The sequence below is a fragment of the Meleagris gallopavo genome, chromosome 8, assembly GCF_905368555.1.
Source record: "Meleagris gallopavo chromosome 8, MGAL_WU_HG_1.1, whole genome shotgun sequence".
In the NCBI taxonomy this organism is placed as follows: Eukaryota; Metazoa; Chordata; class Aves; order Galliformes; family Phasianidae; genus Meleagris; species Meleagris gallopavo.
The window spans coordinates 31,894,928-31,915,326 of NC_139411.1; the positions used below are offsets into that span (position 1 = coordinate 31,894,928).

The window sequence follows — 20,399 nt, forward strand, 5'->3', positions numbered from 1 at the left end:
CTAAAAGTCAGCATTTCTTAATGCAATAACACAAAATGAGGTGCTGTTTCAAAACGAGTCAGAGGGGCACTGGTTTTTCTTTTTTGCTTTTTATTCTGATGCCGTTAAGCTGTAACAATGGCAATCATTTTAGTATTTGATGTGAATTTTACAAATCAGATGAAAAGCAAATAGTTTAAGGAACGTAATAGTTGGTTGTTTTAATAGTAGGTTGTTTTGGTGGGCCTCTGGTATGGAAGAAAATTTTGCCAAGGAGGCTGTGGATGCCCCATCCCTGCAGGCATTCAAAGCCAGGCTGGATGTGGCTCTGGGCAGCCTGGGCTGCTGGTTGGTGACCTGCACACAGCAGGGGGTTGAAACCAGATGATCATTGTGGTCCTTTTCAACCCTGGCCATTCTGTGATTCTATGAAAATAACTTTCTTCCTAATAAGATTCCGTTGTTTTTGTTTTGTTTAGATTATGTATGATCTTTATGCTAATCAAAATGCTTAATCCTCATGCATTTATTTCTGTTGCTTAGAATGCTCTTCTGAAGTTCAGCTACTCTGTGCAAGAGGAAAGTGACAGCTGTTTGGGTGGCAGATGGTCTTTTGATGATGTACCAATGAAACCTTGGCGGACTGTCATGGTAGTTCCAGCTGATGGAATGAATGTAATTATGGATAAACTCAAAGACTATCTCTCATTATGAACTTTTTTCTAAAGCAGACATGCAGTGCCATATATTTTCAGAAGACTACCATGGAGTTAATGGTGTTGTACTGCTCAAAGCTTCCTCTGTACACTTAGAAGACAAGTAGATGACTCAACTAAAAATATCTATCAAATGACTGTTTTAATATATTGTATCTTAGCATTCTTTGGTATCATCGTTAAGCAGTCAATAAAAATCCAGTGTTACAAGAAAACTTGAAGAATTACTCCATATGTTTTTAACTGCATTGAAATCATATGTTGTTACGTTACAAAAAAAAAATGCTTGCAACTTCCTTTATTAATGAAAGTGCTGCTTTTCTGCTTCTTCCAGTAAAAAATATCTATCTGGAAGTTCAAAATAATTACCTGAGTTAAGGTGGGAATGCATACAGCATGTACTGTTTCTATTCGTATTTATCAAATATATGATATTTCAGTCTAAAATCACTGAATAATACATCTCTGCTCAGTGGGAGTTTGGGGGTATTTTTCATTTTCTTTGTTGTCACTGTTAGTTTTCTGTTTCTCCTTGATGGCTGAAACGGGTGACAGGTGATCGATCACTTCCTGCAGAATATCCTTACTTTCACTAGGAGGAAGATTGCTAAAATAATACTGAGGTGCCAGCTCCACGAACCTGTTGAGGAAGTAAGAGAAAACATTATTATGTTTTTAATTGAATTTTGAAATCTTTGTATAGCTTTTATCAGGCTTGTATCAAAAAAAAAGACCAGTGACGTGCAGTGTACAGCTACAAAATGGATATTTCAACTCAAAACCAAAAACTGCCTATAAGATGTAGTAGTGATTTATGTTTTCAGTAGGATTGTTGGACTTGTTGTCCTCTTATTATATTTGGGGTGAACTACTTGTAGTTCAGTTCCCAGTGCTGCAGATTGCATTAAGTAGTAATTTTTCCGGATTTGAACATGTTTTTGGTTTGATATGAGTAGGAAAAAGGCTTTCTTATAACCATTAGAAATAGAATAGGAAGGACAGTGGAATGTATATTGTCAGTACAAATAGGTTTTTGCAGAAGAAAGACTTGTTCTGAATTTGTAAGCACTTAGAATGCAATGATTTGGCTGCCTGGGTGTGTTAACGAGGCAAGAAAAGATTTGCTGGAAAATAGCTTTCAGGGAACAAAACTTCCCAACTAAATTAATCTATGAGTATACCAATGTGTTAACTTCTGCTTGATTTTTTTGCTCTATGCTTTACATTTTAAGAAACTTCTGCATCTTGTATGGTGTTTTTCAATGGATTTATTGATAACAGTTACAGTAGCAGACATTGAGACTCAGTACCTCAACAGATTGGGCTCACTTTAAAACAAAAGGCTGATTAAGAAATGTTTTATTTTGCAGTAATAAGAGTAGTGAGGATGGGGAAGAGTGTAGTTCTTCCTTTTTTTAGTAACTTTGAGTTCTAATGCAGTTAGTGCTCTGAATAAAAGCAAAGGAATGAAGCAATGATAAACAGTGTCAGAAGAATACTGGCAACAAAGAAAGAAGATTTATTCCACTTATATTTACTGGTTTGTATGAAAACAAACACCACTTTCTTCACCATTTCAGTGATGCCAACTCCTCCTGCTTAACTAGGTATGAAGATTGTTCTTCTCTCTTATCCCAATTTAAAATGTTACTTCATTTTTAATACCCTTTCTCAGTGAGAATTAGTTGTGCAAGGAATGATTTCTCAGCAGAACTGGGAGAGAGCTGTTTTTAAAACAAAGGAAGGGGAGAGGAGAAGACACAAGTTGGCTTCTCCAAGTATTGCTCTCAATATGCACGTGCTCCCTTACCCTGTTTCTGACTTAAGTATTGCTTTTCTGGTGGAGAGACAAGTGAAGAAATGGTTACTTAGGTAACTTACAGATGGGGTGATATTTCAGAGACCACTCTGATGGAATTGTCTTCTGAGATACTGAACTCGTGGAATAAAACCCACTCAGGACTCCTCCTGGTGTTATAATATGATGAAAAAGGATGAAGCTGGGCTACTTGTCTGTGTGTTAGCATTAAGTAGTTACCAGAGCCATCTACATCACGAGCAATCTGAAAAGACAAAGGGTTATCCATTACTTAATTGAATGTACAGGATGCATAGAAATTAAGCTTGTACAGATAGTTGCATGGGGAGAACCAAATTTCTGTGGAAAGCCAAGGACTGCTGAGGAAATGTCAGGCTGTGTATTTGAAGGGAAACCATCTGCATCAAATAGTTCTGTGAAATGATTCTACATAAGCTAACAGTTCTGTTACGGGTTAACAATGCAGAAAGATAAAAGCACGGTGTATTTCCTTACCTGCATAAAGTAACCAGATAAGAGAGCTTTCTTAATGCTCAGAATATTTTCTGGTGATCCAAAGTCTGGTTCTGAAATGGGGAGTTCAATGCGCTTCATGATCTCTACTAGTTCAGCTCTGATGATTTCTGCCATCCTCAGTGCAGAACAGCTTAGAAAATAGTTACGGCACCATTTTTCATTACTGCAGTCTGTGGAGGGAAGAACAGTGTTTTGGCTTAAAGCACGGTCCTGATAGGTGCTGCTCACAGAGAGATTGCTCTGTACAGTGCTCATTGACCGGTGCAATAGATTAAAAGCATTTTGGAGTGAGAGGCTCTGTCAGAGCTGCCCAAAATACTGTTATCGAGAGCCATATGGACCACTTAGGCTCATTGCTCTTGTTTGTAAAGTGAGCGGGCAATACATGGTATCCTTACGTAATACCAGATTTTAACTATCTTTCTGAGTCAAGACATAAAGATCCCTTACTTGGTCTGTAAAAAGCAATAGTTTTGCACAGAATGAGTAACAACTGCATTTTCTGTTTTTCTGGTTTCAGGCCAGGACATAGAACTGAAATCAGACTGATAGTGCTGCCCATCATCATATGCTGTTAAAGCACAGTTTCTCTTGGACCTTTCCAGCATTCAGCATTACTGAACACGGAGCAGTCCCATGCCCTGCATCACAAAGGCACTGTGAGCAGAGAAGCTGTACTTCCTTCTTGAAGAGTCCCTGACAACCTTTTCTTTTTTTTTTTTCTTTTTTTTTTTTTAAGCATTTTCTAACATTTGCAGACAGTTAGTTGATAGATGAACTGGCCTGACAGTATGAGTCTCGTTATCTTCAGTTTTTATTTAGTATACACAAATCTACCATTCTAAGTTGAGTGAACCTGACCAAGATGCATGAGCAAAGCTAAACGTTTTGAAGACAACCTGTCTGCTGTACTTGTAATTTCTTCCCTTAAGCCTTTCTTTATTCATGAGGTATAAAGCCTAGTGACTGTTAGGCTGCTGGGAAGTCAAGGCTGTGTTCATGTCATGTCACGCCTTAAACCTGCGTTACATGCACTTGGAGGAGGAAGCATCTATCTGGTTTTGTACAGTGGCACAGAAATGACAAGTGTAGTCAGCTGCTTACATATCCATGTTGGATAAGGTAGGCTGTCCTGAGTTACTTCTAATTATTTAATGAACCTTATTTAATGAACCGGTGTTGTATTTGCAGTGACAGCTACCTTAGGTGACTCTTCTTGCAAATTGACAGTTCTAAAAAGAATCATTCAAAAAGTGCTCATGAATCAAAGGCCAACAATGACTGTTCCATTAAAAAACAAACAAACAAACAAAAAAACGTGTTACCAGTGTACTTTGGTCTGAAATGGGTGTACTTACACTGGCCTGCAGAGTTTGTGCTGGCTTCCCTGAAGGCATTGAAGACGTTGATAAGAGTGAAGTGATCTCCTGCTGGGTGTGAGAATTTTCTCCAGCAGGTAAGAGCAATCTCTCTCTGTTCCAGAAGGTGCGTGCAGGAAGCAATTAGGAGCTTAGGAAAAAAAGCCAACACAGAAGCCAACAGTTATTAAAATTCATGCACCAACAAGGCTCTCTAGCAGTAGCTGCTTTGGTGTTTGTGTTTCTTTTTCTCAGTTTCCTGTGTTGGATTACTGCTGAACTGAATATACTGCATTCATATTTATGTGGCTTTTCCTTCAATCTCTTGTTTAGTAAATCTTCACTATGAGCACCAGAAGTGAGCAGCCTTCTCCCACACTGGAGCCAAAAATGCTTTGTAATGGCCTGGTCCAATCTATCCACATTCCAAGTTTAACTTAGAAAAGAAGTAAATGTACTTACAAAATGCTTGAGTTTACCCTTACATGCTAAAGTTCTACTTCTGTTGTGATACTGTGCTACCTAACTGCATCTTTTGAGATGGTTGAGCTTTTCAAAAACTAAAATGTGCCTATGCTCAGCTGTTGATGTTTGTTTTATTTACTTGAAAATTGTATCATGTTAAGGCCTGCTCACTAAAAATCAAACCATCTGGGGCATAAAAACAGTTTGTGCTGTAAGGAGATCGATTAGTGCAGCTTGGTTTCCTGTACGTTCATGATTTCCTTGCTGCTTAAGGCTTTGCTCCACTTTCTGTGCTAAGGATATTCACTGTGGGCAGAGTCAACAGTTCAATACTGTTTATAATTAGAAAATCCCCCTAATTTACAGCTTCAGTCTGTAACAAACGTGTGTGAATGTAATGAGATAAAGTTTGTTTTTAAGGAACACGTGTATGCTTTCTGGAGCAGGTTGCCCAAGGAGGTTGTGGATGCCCCATCCCTGGATGCATTCAACGCCAGGCTGGATGTGGCTCTGGGCAGCCTGGGCTGCTGGTTGGTGACCTACACACAGCAGGGGGGGGTTGAAACTAGATGAGCATTTTCAACCCGGGCCGTTCTATGATTCTATGTCAAGGTTGGAAGCTAATGGAACATGTGAAGTGTGGAAGTGGAGTGTTACTTGAGAAATCTGTTACTTGTGCTTCATTGCATGCTCAAAGTCTGGACTTAAATAGCCAAAGATACTCATTCAGGTGGATAAGTAGAACATGAATAACTCAAGTTTGCCTTTGGGCTGCCCCTATGAACAGCCTTGGGAAGAGTCTGTGTGGATTTGGAGGTGGCAGAAGCCATGCAGCAAGACATGAGTTGGGAGTACCTGTTACCATGGCTGCGATGGTGAGCATTTCGTCAACGCACTCAAATTCACAAGAAGCCAGAATTGATTTTGACAGCTGCGGATCCAGGGGAAACTCTGACATAATGATTCCAAATTCAGAGAGGTTTCCGTCGTTATCCAGGGCTGCTAGGTAATCAAGGTCCTCTAAAGCTTGCATCAGGCTTTCAGGAGCTAATAAGAAAGGAAAGAGAATTCAAATTCTTGAGAATGGATTAAATATTATTTCAGTTGTGTATTTCTTATGGAAAGCTTTATTTCTCATAATGTTTCAGTTGTATATTTCCTAGAACACAACTTCTATCATTTGATAGTGGGTAATGATTGTAGGGCTGGAAATAGCTTCATCTTTTGTCTATCAGAGCATTTCTTATCAAAAGTCAGTACTGACTACTGACTGATGTTTTGCAAATCGTCCAAAATTGCTCAGAGAAGACACATTTCTTCTGTGCGTGCTGTTTTTAATGGCTGGGCAGAAGTTGCAGATATTTGGAGTATCTGTTTTTTCTGGAGTGGTTAGGGATGAGAAGGTGAGCCTGAGAGCCAAGCAGAAATTGCCAAACCTCCAAAAAGTAATTGCTGGAGCATCAGAGGCTTTGGTGGATATGTGGGCACTTGGGCAGTATGACTCATGGCTCCTAGTTCTTTTCAGAGGTAGATTTCTATTACAGATCTTACAGTAGTAAATTTCAGTATTATTTATGGGTGCTGGTTTGGTTTGATTTTACAGCTCCCCTCTTCTATTGCTGCAGATTCTTTCCCATTGTTCCAGTTGAAGAGCTGTTTGCTGTCTTTTCCTATAGTTTTGTGAAGTTAAACCCCAGTCCCACTGAAGGTTGGTGGCAAAAAAAAATCAGAGTTTGACAGAGGTGATCCCTCACCAAAGCTGGAGCATCCAAGAGGAAAATACTTGAGATGTTTAAAGAAATGAAAAGTTACATCTGATGCACAGTAAGTGGCAGAAAACAGTTATCAGTGACTGAAAATACAGGGAGATTAAAGTCATCATTCAGACATGGAGTAACTACTGGAAAATCATGGGAAACTAATTTCTAGAAGTCAACAAAGCAGTTTGTGCCACAGGTTATGAAGTATACAGTTACACGGTGATCAATTTCGATCCCCTGATAGCATCAGTCATCTGCATTTTTATGCCCAAGAATTAGCTGCCTTGAGATGTGCAAGCACAAATTACTTCCCAATTTTGCTATCAGTGTTTTAAAAAGAAATAATAAAAATAAATAAATAAAGTAACTCCTGGGTTTTATTGTGCTTGGAAGGCCAAGATAATAAAGGTAGATAAAGCAGGTGAAGGAGCAGTAATGAAGCACAGAATGGAGTAGAGCTTAGTCTGCATTTTGAGACACAAGCTCAATCGATTAAAAAATCTTCATAAAGGCAGCAAAAGCTTGCTGAAAGTTCCTCATGCTTTGATGCATGTAGTTTAACAAAATACAAGCTAAATAAATAAAATTAGTACAAACGTTTAAATACGGAGAGTTGTCCTTTAAATAATGGATGCCTGCATTGTCTTTTAATGGCGTTAGAGCAACAAGCATTGTTGTTTTTAGGACTGCTGCTGCCTTTGCTGAGCCAGCACATGAGCAGCTGCCCACCCCTGCAAGAGAGAAAGGTATTTCCTTATCCCATGTTTTCTCTCCCTTGCCTTTGTTCTTTGGCTGCTTGAGGTTGGATTGCTCAGGGCTTGTCTCAAGGAATATGGGCTTGTTTTGTTCGATTATGCACCTGTTCCTCATCATACCTGGACTTTATAAAGCAAATAAGAATTGATAACATTGGAATTGTTCATGCAGGGTTCCAAGCTGACTGTAACCAATGGTCTCAGTGCCTCAGGCTTTTCACAGCTTTAACGTGAGCAGAGTTGTTTCTGAAGGCAGCTGCAGCTTTAGCCTTTGCTGTATCTCATCCTGCAGGTCAGAACCTGAAGGCCTTACTGTGTGATAAAATGAATACAAAAGTATTGCTCTTGATGCAGCAGAAAGTGGCTGATTTAGCAATTTGCCCAAAGTTCTGCAAAGAATGAATCAGTATTTAAGAGGATTTAAAATAGGGTTTTGTAGTGGAAATGCTCAGTCACTGCCTGAAGCACTGATTGAGCACCTGGTGGAGGGCAGGGCCAACCCAGGGGAGCTCAGGTGCATGCAATGACCCTGAGTGATTGGAAGGGCTGGAGCCAGGATCCACCTGTTCCCAGACCTCATTTAAGGGCTGGCAGTGGAGGTGAGGGTATCTCTCTGCAGTTCCCTGTGTATCTGAGGTCTTCTAAAGGTAAGCAGATTTCTTCCTTTGTTTTCAGTGTCTGTGGCTGCTGCGCTGGGGCTTGTTCTCATTTGCTGCAGCCTAGGATTGTGCCACTCTGCTAATATGGCTGTACTTTCCATTGCATTATAGGTTTCTTGATAGACCTTTATTTCCAGAGAAGTAATTGTTAGGAAGTTAAAGCTGAAATGGGTGCCAGGATAACTGGTAGATAGTTGAGCTCAGACAAAGACACTCTTATGCTATCAATTCCATAGCAGTTTTCTTTATAATTGGTCATTAAAATCCCTTTTCCAATCTCATAGCTTGTAGGAATCCCAGTTACCCTTCTGCTCTTTATGTCCCAACACCAAGCTGGCGATGGTCCCTGCGCTGGCTGTCCTGCAGGGACCAACCAGCTTTTCATTATTCAATGTATAATGTTATTTAATCAATTAAATGCAGAAATTAAAGCATGAAAGAATGAAGAACTGAACTGAGGGTATAAATCTGCCACTAAGTGCTCTCCTAACCTTCATGGTTTGTCTTTGAAAACTGTGTTAGGCTTTTTCTAATGAAAACAACACATCTCGTCTCTGAAACGAGATGAAATTAGCCATACTTATACAACACTCAGTATTATGGGTATTCTAGGAATGCCTTCTTGGGGTTATAATAGCACAGCTCTCAAATGTCAAGGCATCCATAGCCATCAAGTATTTTAATGTGAAAGTTTCTGATGATGCTGTGCTAATGTGGAAACTGCGAACTGCTTTCACCTTGGTTTAATAGAATTACCAAGGTTGGAAAAGGCCTCCAAGATCATCCAGTCCAACTATCCACCTACCACCAATACTGCCCCACTGAATCATATCCTTCAGTACCACATCTGAATGTCTCTTGAACACATTTCATATGAAAGTAGCTTAGCCTTTTGATTTTTACATTAATTTCCATAGTTTCAATAAGGTTTTTCCAGTTATGTGGGAAAACATGTAATATGGCAGCCTTCTATAGGAAGAAAGTTATTTTCTCCCATTATACAACACCATAATCAGTTAGATCTGATTAACTAATAAAAACGCACGGGCATCACTATTACAGGCACAGGAACTCATGTAATGCACTTCAGAACTGCACTGCCAGATACATTTTTCGTATGGCTCATGAATCCTAAAAAGGGTAACGAGCCTGCTGCATTTGCTCATCTCGATTATAGCATGAATTAAACGCAGCAGCTGTAAGCCTGACATGTTTGTTGCTCTCATAACGCAGTAATGAGTCAGAGTTAATCCCAGCTTTTATTTTTCCTGGAAGAGCAGGAGAAAAAAAAAATAATCTTGTGCACGTTGCTGTTGAACAGGAATAAAATGTTTTACTGATGTCATTTCTTTGCTTATCTGCTCTGTTCTCTGCTCCACGTGCAGGGAATGGACTGAAGAAGTGTTTGTCTTTAAATTCTTTGTGCATCTTGTTTATTTTTTTATTTTTCATTGTTTTAAAAACTGGATTTCAGTGTATTTTTGATTTTTCTGTTCATGGCTGTACGTTAGTATCTTGCCTCAATGAAAGCATCACTTGGGTGAGGAAAAATTTACCCTGGATTGACAAGATTCCACCTCTCTGCTCCCATCTCCTTTGCAAACAAAACTTGAGTAGGTTAACTGAACAGAAACGGCGCATAGGAAGCACGTCTTTTGTTGATTCTGTGTGTGAGTGAATGGCTGCAATGCATTTGCTCCCTTTCCTCAAAGGTAAATCACATGCATGAAGAAAACTGAGGCTCTGAAGAGCTTTAGAGTAGTCAACTCTGGGACAAACCATGCTGGGGAGCAGTAGGATGGCTAGTCTGTCTTAGTAGCTGTTGCTCTGAACTTGGCTCAGCTGAGACAAATAAGAGTGTGCTGAAATACTGCCCTGTCTTCTTGTTTGTTGTACTTTTCCAGTTGATCTTATGCCATGTTTAGCTGAGGGTGGGCAAGCTAGTAAAATCCATTGGATTCTATGAACCCAAATGATCTGCTGCAGAGATAACAAAGCTTTCTGTGGAAGCTAAAAGCTGTTGCACAAGCAAGCATACTTTCCATGTCTGGTGGCCGTTCCCTTCACCTTTTCTGCAAAAGTCCCTTGCAATTTGTAGACCACAGGTGCATGACATTTACTTGAGTTGTGCCAGCTGATGTCGTCAAACAGCTGAATCTCCTTGCAAGTTTCCTTATGTGCACAGTCCTGTTTCTCTCTCTCAAAAAAAAAAGAAGCTGAATAAAATCTGATTAAGAATTCCACTTACAATGTAGAACTATGCCCAGTGCTGGGAATTAAGCTTTGCTGTGATTAATTAGGGTGCACAACATGTAAAGGACATGCGGCGGTTCTAATTCCACATGTATATAGGAGAACAATTTAGGAATTCCTATTGGCACTAGAAAATCATCATAAATGAAAAAGCGACAGGTCACGTGATCCCCAAATCAGTTATATTAGTAGGTCAGAATGGAGAATACCCTTCTGTGGGAAAAGGGTCCCAAATGTGAAGTCGGTGAAATAAAACAGAAAATCAGCAACAATTTTCCTTGCAGTCTTGCCTCAAAACTGACTGTTTCCTGTCTAGTATTGGAAGTCACTGATAAGATAAACACAAGTAATGTCCTTAAGCAATGGCTCATTGGAAATTTGTGGTGGGGGATGCTGGAGGATAAAGGCTGGTTTCCTCTACGTGCATCCCTGAGGTAGCAGTGGTGGTTTATTTGGGTTGTAAACCCTTGATTAAAGGAATATATTTTGTTTGGTGTCTGTATGATGACTTGCACAAGGGGACACATTTTCTTTGTGGGCTTCAGGAAAATAGCGTGAAACCTAGATGAGAAGGTACTTGGAATATTGATTTTAAAGGAAATAGAAAATTCAAATTCCATTCAGATACATTATGATCTTTTTCAGAGCACATGGTTCATTCTAGGAAGTGTTTTTCAAAGGGCAGCTATTACACTATGAACCATCCCAGCAGTAAGTGGCAGGGATATTGCAAGTACTTCCATAAGAAACGTGCTGTGAATAACAGGGCAAAATTAATCCTGAAATAACCAGAAAGATAACGTAAACAATATGGAAAATCAGTGCATTGTTACCTGGCCTGCTTAGGAATTCACAGTGTCTGAAGCCAGCTATATCCATCCTCTTCAGGAAGAGAACCGTGCTGGTTAGGTTGGATTCCTGTATTTTGGCTGGGAAATCTGGTTTCATTTCTTTGTATGTGAATTCTTCAGGATACAAACAGAAGAGTTTCCCTGGAAAAATTTTTAGGAACGTTACGTTTTTTCATTTCTAGCATTGTCCCATTAATTCTATGAATAGTTTAGGCTGATGGGTTAGAATGTTGAGCTGATAACTGTACCTGATGGAGACATGCTCAGCATTTGTTTGTGCATCTCTGCTTGGGCTTTGCTGATTGGCTCTATTATAACAGAGTCTGCTCTGATTCTAGGATTGTACACCTTTAAATGAAAGAGACAGTGAGCATCACATGAGTGAGGACTACAAATGCATTAATGGTGTGTACTGAATTTTTGTCTAGGTTATTGTGCACAATGAGTAGTAACAGTCCCATTTCTCCTTATAGTGCATATTTCACCAGCATGGAAATAAGAGCAGTCTACACTCTAATAAATTGACAGATGCTGAAGTTTTGCAGTAGCTCTGTGGATGTAATCTTAAGTGTTCTTTCTAAAGAAATGTACCCTACTAAAGCATAAGGCATAGATCTAATGGTATCGCCAAGAAAAGCATCAGAAAAGCTTATTTATTTCTTCCGCTGACAGAATCCCAGCTCTATCTGATAACATTCTGTACCATAATTCTGGAGTTTTGTCTTTATATGAAGCCCAGGACACAGGGACTGTCATCAACACATACAAGGCCCATTCTATTTTTTGCCCTTGTTGCTTTTGTTCTTTTGTTTTGATGCAACCAAGGAACTGATTCCCTCACTTTTCCAGCCACCAGATGATGGCCAGAAGCTTCTATGATGGCTGGATAGGGGAGTTTTCTAATCAAGTCATCTAATTTGATCTTGTCTGCCTTAAGCAGAATTTTAATCAAAAAGAGAAAATGTGTTTCAGTACAAGGGACAAATCTGGGTATATTCATTATATATCCTACCTGCCAGACTTCAGTGGGAATTCCTTCTGCACAAAACCCTGCCTGCACTGAGCTGACTTCCAGCCATGTTGATTTGAATGTATATTTGATTTGCTGAGAAATGAATATTAGAAGACTGAGATTCTGCTGTTATGACAAAGTAATTGAGTCGAAGGGGTAAAAATGGTGTAATTAATAAAGGCGATGTGACAGCCATCAGGGCTGTGCTGAAACTGATTTGTTCCCATCCCAAGCTCTGGATTCTGCTTCAGGCTTCAGACCGAAGTGTAAGTGAGATTAGTTTCAGTCATCACCTGGAACAACAGCTGTAGTTTCAGAAACGACTGTGTTATGCACAACCTAATTGAAAGCTGCATTTCAGCCTTTGTTCCTTTCCTACAGAGGTATGACTATTTTTTTTTTTTCCCTTGACTTAAGGCTGAGTTATTTTGTAACCCCCAAATGAGAAACTTTAAAATGACAGTGTTAGACTTGCTTTTTTTGCAGTGATAATGAGAGGTGGTGTTAGTTCCCATCTTCTGCCTGAACTAACCCTCAAGGCTCATCAGAATTAACAATCCCTGATTGAAAAGGGTAGGAACGCTTAAGTTCAGTTTGGGTGATTCAATAGTGGATTATTTGAAGATACCCTGGTCTTGTTCCTTTGGCCTGTTACTGGGATATCCCTTTTGCCCAGTAGGACATGTTAGTGCAGCTATGAAGCCAAAGTGCAGCTTTCCAACACACGAAGTGATTTATTCCTGCATAGTTGCTCGTTCTTTAGGACTCAATATCAGTTTTTTATAAACGAAATAAATAAACTCCAGTTTTGCAGCTGCACCAGTTCTCAGAATAGGGCAGAAAACAAGAACTGTGGACACAGAAGGAATTCATTCATTCAGTGAATTGCAGCATTTTGAGATACGTGGAGGGAAGCAGATATGCCAAAGGAGCAGAGGCAGCTTTAAAAACACGTGATTCTGTCTGAGCATCCTTCTGTGCTATGTGATCTGTGGCATTCCACTGCTGGCACAGGAATTAATGAAACAAGGAGTGAGGTTAATCTCCTAAACCAACAGGTAGCCAAGAAATGATGATATTTTGCTCCACGTGTAAGATACTGAAGACACACTGATGTCTATCAAAGTTATTTGTGATAATTGAAATATGAAATGAAACACAGAATCTGGCCTAAGAGAGCATGAAAAAATATGTGATTCCTTAGAAGCTATTTGCACCAATCTGTACCTTTCCCTTTGTTACGTTTTGGGCATTCTGGTTTTGCGTAATGTTACCAACCTTTCTTCTTTCCACACCAACATCAATGACAAAGGTTATGTTCTTAATCTGAATCAAAGATTCTCCAAAGCTTGTGGTAAGTAGCACTTTTCTTCTGTATTTCTGGTAGCATTTCTGTTTGTCTTGTTTTGGTTTGGGAATTAAGTCATTTCTTGTGGGGTATAAAGGAACTGGGATGAGCTCTCCGAGGTCAGGGTTTGAAGTAGACTGTTCCTGTCTGATCATTTGGGAGGCTTTCTCAATGTCCTGTAATCAGGAGAAAGATTTAATATTTTACTCATTAGTGTGAAAAAAGAAATATTGTTTAATTATAAAGCACTCATTTCTAAAATAAACTCGAACCACATATCAAACTAACGTTTTAATCTTACAGGAATAGCTATTACTGCATAAAGCCAAAATTGATCATAAATACATGTGGGAATTTGACAGAGCAGGGAATATCTGTGCTTTTTCCTGAGATGTCTCTTCTTCCTGTGCATTTTTCTGAATGCTCATCTCTAGATTTAGTCGTATCCAAACCAACCTCCAGGGGAAGACAGATGTGCATCAGTGTAGTACGGGAACGCTGAGGATGAGAAGTTATGAAATGGCCCCTGAACTTCATGTATATGGGACATGTAGTATGCATCCACATTGACTTAGGTCTAAAGAGAAGGGCAGTTTGCTGAAATAGGCAGGCTTGGGAGTTCTGTAGCAGATACTCCAGTGCCCCGCTGGTGTCCCCTTTCTAGCTGGACCCAATGCTGTGGATGTGGCTGCATCCCCAGAGGTAGCTGCCTCTGGGCACAGTGCTTGGGCAGAGCTCTTACTCGGGTTGCAACAACTTTGTATTTATAGATTATATGAAAACACAGATGAGAATAATTTCTTGATTGAAACCACAAATACTGGAGCCAGTTAATCACTCACTTGCTCGCATGCCAGGAAGATGACGATGTCACCCTTCTCCTTCGTGTGGTGTAGCTCAAAGAGCAGCCTCAGTGCAGACAGAAAATGGTCCTTTGGCATGCTGCAGGTGTATACCACCTCTGCCTGGTGCTCATTTTCCACCCGGATGAGGGGGACACTGCCGCAGAAGTCCTGCAGCTTGCTGGACATGTGGGGGGCGGTGAGTATCACCAGCCTCAGGGCTGGTCTCGCTCTCAAGACATGTTTAAGAACACCAAGCAGCACATCGGTGGGAACAGTTCTTTCATGCACATCATCCAGAATGATAACTCCATAAGAGTTCAGAAGAGGAGCAGACATCATTTCCCTCTGTAGCATATCATCTGTGCAGTATCTGCGCCATACAAATGGAAAACTGCAAAGTTTTATGAAATATTCAGGTTTGACTGTACAAAACTAATTCAGGGTCTTGAGGACAGCTTTGCTCTTTCTGTTCTAACAAGAAAGATTTGATAAGAACAGATACTGTCTGTTTTGTGGACTACCACACTCCTCAACAACCTGAATTCTTTAAGTGTCTGAAAAATCAGTGAAAGTCAGTGATGCAAAGTGGCATTATAGTTGAAAGGACAGGAGACTCAAGGCAAAAGAAGAAATAATTCCCCCCTAAGATCATAACTTCCATTTCTCTTCATCTTCCAAACCTTCTGAGCATATTGCACACTAACAAACCCTCGTGCTGTGAAGTAGTACTTTCAGGTAAGGAAATGAAGTTATGCACATGCACACACAGGGCAGTGCCAGAATGAAGGTGATTCATACCATAATGTCCTCCCCTCTTCTATTCCTAATGACTATTTAGGGAAATGGAACTAGACGAGGGAGGTGGGACTAGCTGACCTTCAGGTCCCTGCCAACCCGTGCCATTCTACGATTCCTGCTACTCAGAGGTTTGTTTGCTTGTTGTCTATTTTTTCAAGGATGTTATTTTTTTTCCTGTGTTGCTCAATAGGACCTTGAATCTTCTTGATCAAGGTTTTGACACGTGGGTGTTGGATGAGAATAGGGCTCATCCTCCTTTTCCATCAGGTGCAGGAGGAGGTGCTGCAGGGTGAGGGTCACTCAGTCTCCGTAAAGAGAAAGGGCACACAAAGGGACAAGTGGCTGAGCTTGATTTTTGGAGGTGGTGAGTGCTGTGCTTTGCACTGGAAATGCTTATGTGGCTGGGAAGTAGCTGGAATCTTGTGAATCGCCCCTGATGAACTTTCAGAGTGGTTCAGAGTCTGAATCCCTGTGCTACTGCTATCATCTGCCTATTTTTAATACATTAAGTACATTTCTTATGTTCTTACATTTTCTTCTAAAAGTCTTCAGTGCATTTTCTCATTACTGAATACACCCTTTTCCTGCCATGATTCTTTTTTTATCCTTTTCAATTAGCCAACACTTTGATTGCTTTTAAATTCCAGCTTTACCTTCTCTTACAACTATCAACACTCCTGTGTTCCTACACTAGAAGACAGAAAGAAAGAGCAGAACGATACGGAGTTTGCTGAGATGGTGAAGCATTGCACAGGCACTTGCATTACCCTGTTAACATCTCTACACCAGGTAACTACAGAACACCTTTTTCAGTCTCCATCACGAGGATTGGAGCTGTGTGGGCCTTGAGGTCCCTTCCAACCCAACCGCTCTGCGGATCTACAGTGAGGGTCTGCATTAGGGGTGAGAAACGCACCAACCTGAGGATGGTTTCTGTAGTACAGCAGCTCTCAAAGGGGACAAAGTACCCCACTTCGTGGCCCACGTTGACGTCCATCTCATCGGCTGCACGCAGGGCCAGCTGCACTGCCAGCTGTCCGTGTGTCTGGGAGCACACAGCTGCACCGTGCCTGCAGCCAGCAGCCAGGCAGTGCTCAGCACACCACTGCGGGACCTGCGGTGGGCAAGGACAGTGCTTAACACCTCTAATGGGGACTGAGACGCAAAAGGAGAAGCGTGGGAGAACAGAGCCCACCTGAGCATCAGGTAAGTATCATTTTAGGTAAAATACTAGGCTTATATGTGTGTTACATCTTCTTAACCTCGTTTTAGGAGAGCTGAAAGAGCTGATACTCGTTAGGAAGTAGTTTGTTGGTTTTATCTAAATTGCAGTCAATTACACAGGACAGAGACTCTTCACTTCAAGAAATATCCCAGGCTTCAGGCACTACATGCATTTTCTATGGCTGTTTTTTGCTTGAAAATTCTTCTCTGCTCTCTGGGGTAGCAGGTTTAGTTGTTATATACAGACCAGGCTTTGGGCAGCCTGGTCTGGTGGTTGGTGACTCTGCACATAGCAGGGGGGTTGAAACTAAATGATCATTGTGGTCCTTTTCAACCCAGGCCATTCTATGATTGTTTGATATATTATTATGGCAGTAGACTTGAATACTCCTACTGGATATTGGCTCCAGTGATGTGTTTTACCATTAGTTCTCTAAATTGTGCATTCTTACGAAAAATATTTGCTCTTCACTGGAGTGAGAGAAGGACCATGGGGCATGGCTCCTCCCTGAGAACTCCACCTTCCCTTATGCCCTTCCTGCAAACCTTCTCTATGTCTTTCCTGATCTACCATTAATCAGAATAAAACCAAAAAACTTGCTTTCCAAGTAAGAATATGCACTGAATCCAGCATAGGTACTACAGAGCTTACAGTTTCTGCTAGGAGTTTGGTGTGCTCATGGACAAAAACAGGATCAAATGGTGAGTTTAGTCAAAGGAGGAAAAAAGTCTCCAGCTGAACAGAATGGCAGCCAGTGTTGAAGGAATGGTTTATTGCTGAGTAGTAAGACCTAAAGAATTTTAGCTTTGGCCTCTCTAAGAGAGTAGAAATGTGCTGTAACTTCAGCACAGGAGGGTTATATCTGATGTGCTCTGTAGCACAGTGAGAGTGCGTAGTTGGTAGGATTTGAAGTTGAGATGTGATGTATTCTGCAAACAAAACAAAATTTTACAGTGCATGTAGTGACAGATATAAGAGTACTTATTTTCTCAAGGTTATTTGTATATTTGGTTCTGAACTTCATATGACAGGATCTTCTACAAGCATGCCTCGGTCGGTGTTTAGAAGGGGCTCAATGTTTTGAAATTTAGTGTTTAGAACATAGAGAGTTGTCACTTGAGATTTCTGTTCATTGTTTACGACACTGCTTTAGGCAGTAACCAGCTGAAATGTGTTGATCTTCATGTCCTGGAGCCTGAAGGATGTTGTGTGAGTAAAACAGGTTGTAAGGGACCAACAGAAGTAAGCATGAATTGCTTGCAAGTGCTCACAAAAAGTTATTTACATGTGCATTTATATATATTTTTGCATCTATATTTGAGTGACTGCATCTTTTGGAATAGCAGTTCACAACTAACCAAAACCAGGCACCAGCATAACATAAATGTGGGTATTGGTGTATCTGATGTAAATGAAGGGCGGTAGCAGTGAGTAGGAAGCTGAACGTGTTTCTTTTTCTGTTTAAAAATCTGTACTAGCACTATTAATCGATTTATTTAATAGTGTTACTACTTAATAGTAACTCTGAGAAGTAGCAATAGTCAATGTTCTAAAGCTAAAAACCCAACAGAGCACTTTCTAATACTCACCTGGGAGCTCTTTCCAGTCTTCGCATCTCCTGACACGATCACAATTTGATGATGAAGCAAACTTTCCATAAAGGCACATCTCACTTTCCATATTGGCAGTTCTTGTCTTTCTTTCATAAGCTTATAGTAACGGGAAGAGTAAGGCAAGCTGTCGAAAGGATTGAGCTCTAAATCTTCTCCGTACATCAGTATCTCCTCTTCCTCACCATCACTGCTGCCAAATAATTCTGAAGTGCAGTGGCTCTCTGGAGAAGTGTTTAAAAACTCCATTTTTCTTACGTGTGCCACTCCCAGCAAAACCACATTAGTAGTGGAGGGGGAACTTTGTACTGATGGGTCACGCGGGCTCTGTAAACCTGGGGAAATCCATTCCTGCTTGCTTTGGGATCAGTGTTTCCCAGCTTTTCAGCTGAAAGGTTCACCTGATGCTCCGTCTTGGGGTCCAGCTTCTCTGTACCACTCCAAACCTCAAGTAAACATATTCAGAATGTACTCCAAGCTTCAAAATAGCGTTGATTGACCCAGCAGATGTCTAGCAGTAGCACTTCTTGTGCTTAAGCAACCACTTAAAGTAGCACGAGCAGCAGGCAGCATCTCTGCTGCTGCAGAATAACTGGAAAGGAACGTGGAACTGACAGGACGTGGTGTTGTCCCCAGGCTGCTCAGTGCTGCTAATCCCAGCACAAAGGCTTCATCCTGCGAGCAGAGCTGGCACTGCACTGCTGGGAACAGCCAGCAGCTCGGGTTTGTTGATTTAGAAAGCAGCAAAGTGTCTTTTCATGCCCTGAGTGTATTAACACTGCTTGGGAGTCCTGTAAGGCTGTAATTAGAAATCTGAACTGTATTTAATCCATTAAAAAAAAAAAAAAAAAAAAACCAGAAAGATGCTGATTCTAACATTTCAAGTATATTGGAAAGATGAGAGAAGCACTGGTAAAGTAACTCTGACTCTTAGGACTCAAAAATAACAAAACAGAGGTTCCTAGTGTTGACTGTCTGCCTCGTAACACAAATATTAAACAATGCTTCTAGTTTGCAGAGGAAAGCCTTTTGTTGAGCGACGTATTGATAATGCCTCGACAAGCATGCTATGAGCACAATGCTTTTCTGCTTTTCCTGTATCAAGGTTTCTCTGTATTAAGTAACATAATAAAAATTATTGCCTTTTCTTACAGATTTTTCTTGTTTCGTTGTTTTGGGATTCGGTGCTGCTAAGGCATCCTTTTACAACAGCAGCATAGAGAACCAACAGAGTAGGAGAAAATGTCTTTGTTCAGCAGCCGGAATATCTCAGTCCAAGTGAGTTGAGTTATGTGCTGCTCCTAGAACAGGCTGTTGTTGGCACTCGGCGTGGCTGGCAGTGAGGGCTGACTGACTGCCCACTGTGGGGGCCAAAGCCAAATGCAAGCCAAATGGAGGAGCAGCCCTGGAAGGCAGAGGGACAGGTGAGTGATCCGTGCTGCACAATGTGCCTCGGGTGAGCCATCCGTGGGGACACTGCTGATGGATGGCCATCCCCATGAAGGTGACAGGAGTCTACATTTCATGCTTGGTGACACCAAGTTACGTTCACGTTCAGCTGGGGATGGAGCTTCTCTTCCTGCTGTGACCTTGGTGGGTCCTTGGGCTCTTGATGACTTTCTGTTACATCCTTCCCTGTTTAATTGCGTGAAATCCTTGTGAGCTTGCTATCGTTGAGATCTCTGCCTCTCTCAAATGTGGTTGAAATCAGTCAATAGCTCACAAATGTTCTGAGGGAACTATCAGAGGGCATTCCTAGAGGTTGTTTCTCCTCATAACCCAGCTTAAATGATATCAATTGAAGAGGTGAATTGCTATTATCCTGCATTTTTTTGCTACTCATTTTTCATATGCAGTAGCAGTATGTTCTCTTTAATTTCTGCAGCTACAGTATGGGTCTGTTGTCCTCAGAACATAAGAGTGCACTGATATTTTTTTGCTCACTGGGGTTGGAGGTGGGTGATCGTTGAAGTCACTTGCAACCCATGCCATTCTTTGCTATAATTCTACAATTGAACAAATTTGAATTTCTGATTCTACCTCAACCTTTGTTTTGTTGTTATTTTTACTTTTTCATACCTGTAATGGAAAGGAAAAACAGGCTACCAACTCAAGAAGAGTTTTTGCTATTTGGAACCCAGATGCAACAAAACCAATGTTCTTCTCATGGTTGCACAGGTTTTAGTAGAACAAGTTGTTAACTGATTTAAATGATTCGTCTGCACTGAAATGGGCTGTGGACAAGCTTTATCCTGATCTGCAGCCAGGTACCAATGGAGCACTTTGAGCCTCTTTATGTAGCACCAGCCCAGCAGCTCTCTGCAGCCAGCATCCCTGGCAATTGAGGAGACCAAAGAACACAGCCAAGGGCTGGGCTGGGAGTGTGATTGAACACTGCCTTTGTGAATTCGGGCGTCCAAGCAGCAGCGC

At 40.9% G+C, this 20,399-nt stretch overlaps 2 protein-coding genes across 3 annotated transcripts in view; one reads left to right on the forward strand and one right to left on the reverse strand.

Annotated features, from left to right (window-relative positions):
• BCCIP (BRCA2 and CDKN1A interacting protein) overlaps positions 1-910 on the forward strand; it is a 6,281-nt gene extending 5,371 nt beyond the window's left edge. For both annotated transcript variants that reach the window (XM_085228978.1, XM_085228979.1), the window contains exon 7: positions 523-910. In XM_085228978.1, the coding sequence (XP_085085104.1) occupies positions 523-693 (171 nt within the window). In that variant the 3' untranslated portion in view covers positions 694-910. The remainder of the gene's footprint in view (positions 1-522) is intronic.
• DHX32 (DEAH-box helicase 32 (putative)) lies at positions 521-19,020 on the reverse strand. The gene is given in 12 exon segments (XM_085228977.1): positions 521-1,335; positions 2,577-2,758; positions 3,010-3,200; positions 4,389-4,500; positions 4,502-4,539; positions 5,709-5,900; positions 11,114-11,272; positions 11,380-11,479; positions 13,422-13,667; positions 14,334-14,706; positions 16,055-16,248; positions 17,949-19,020. Coding segments are annotated over 12 exon segments (2,250 nt in total). The 5' UTR covers positions 18,219-19,020; the 3' UTR covers positions 521-1,142.
• Between the last annotated feature and the right edge of the window lie 1,379 nt (positions 19,021-20,399).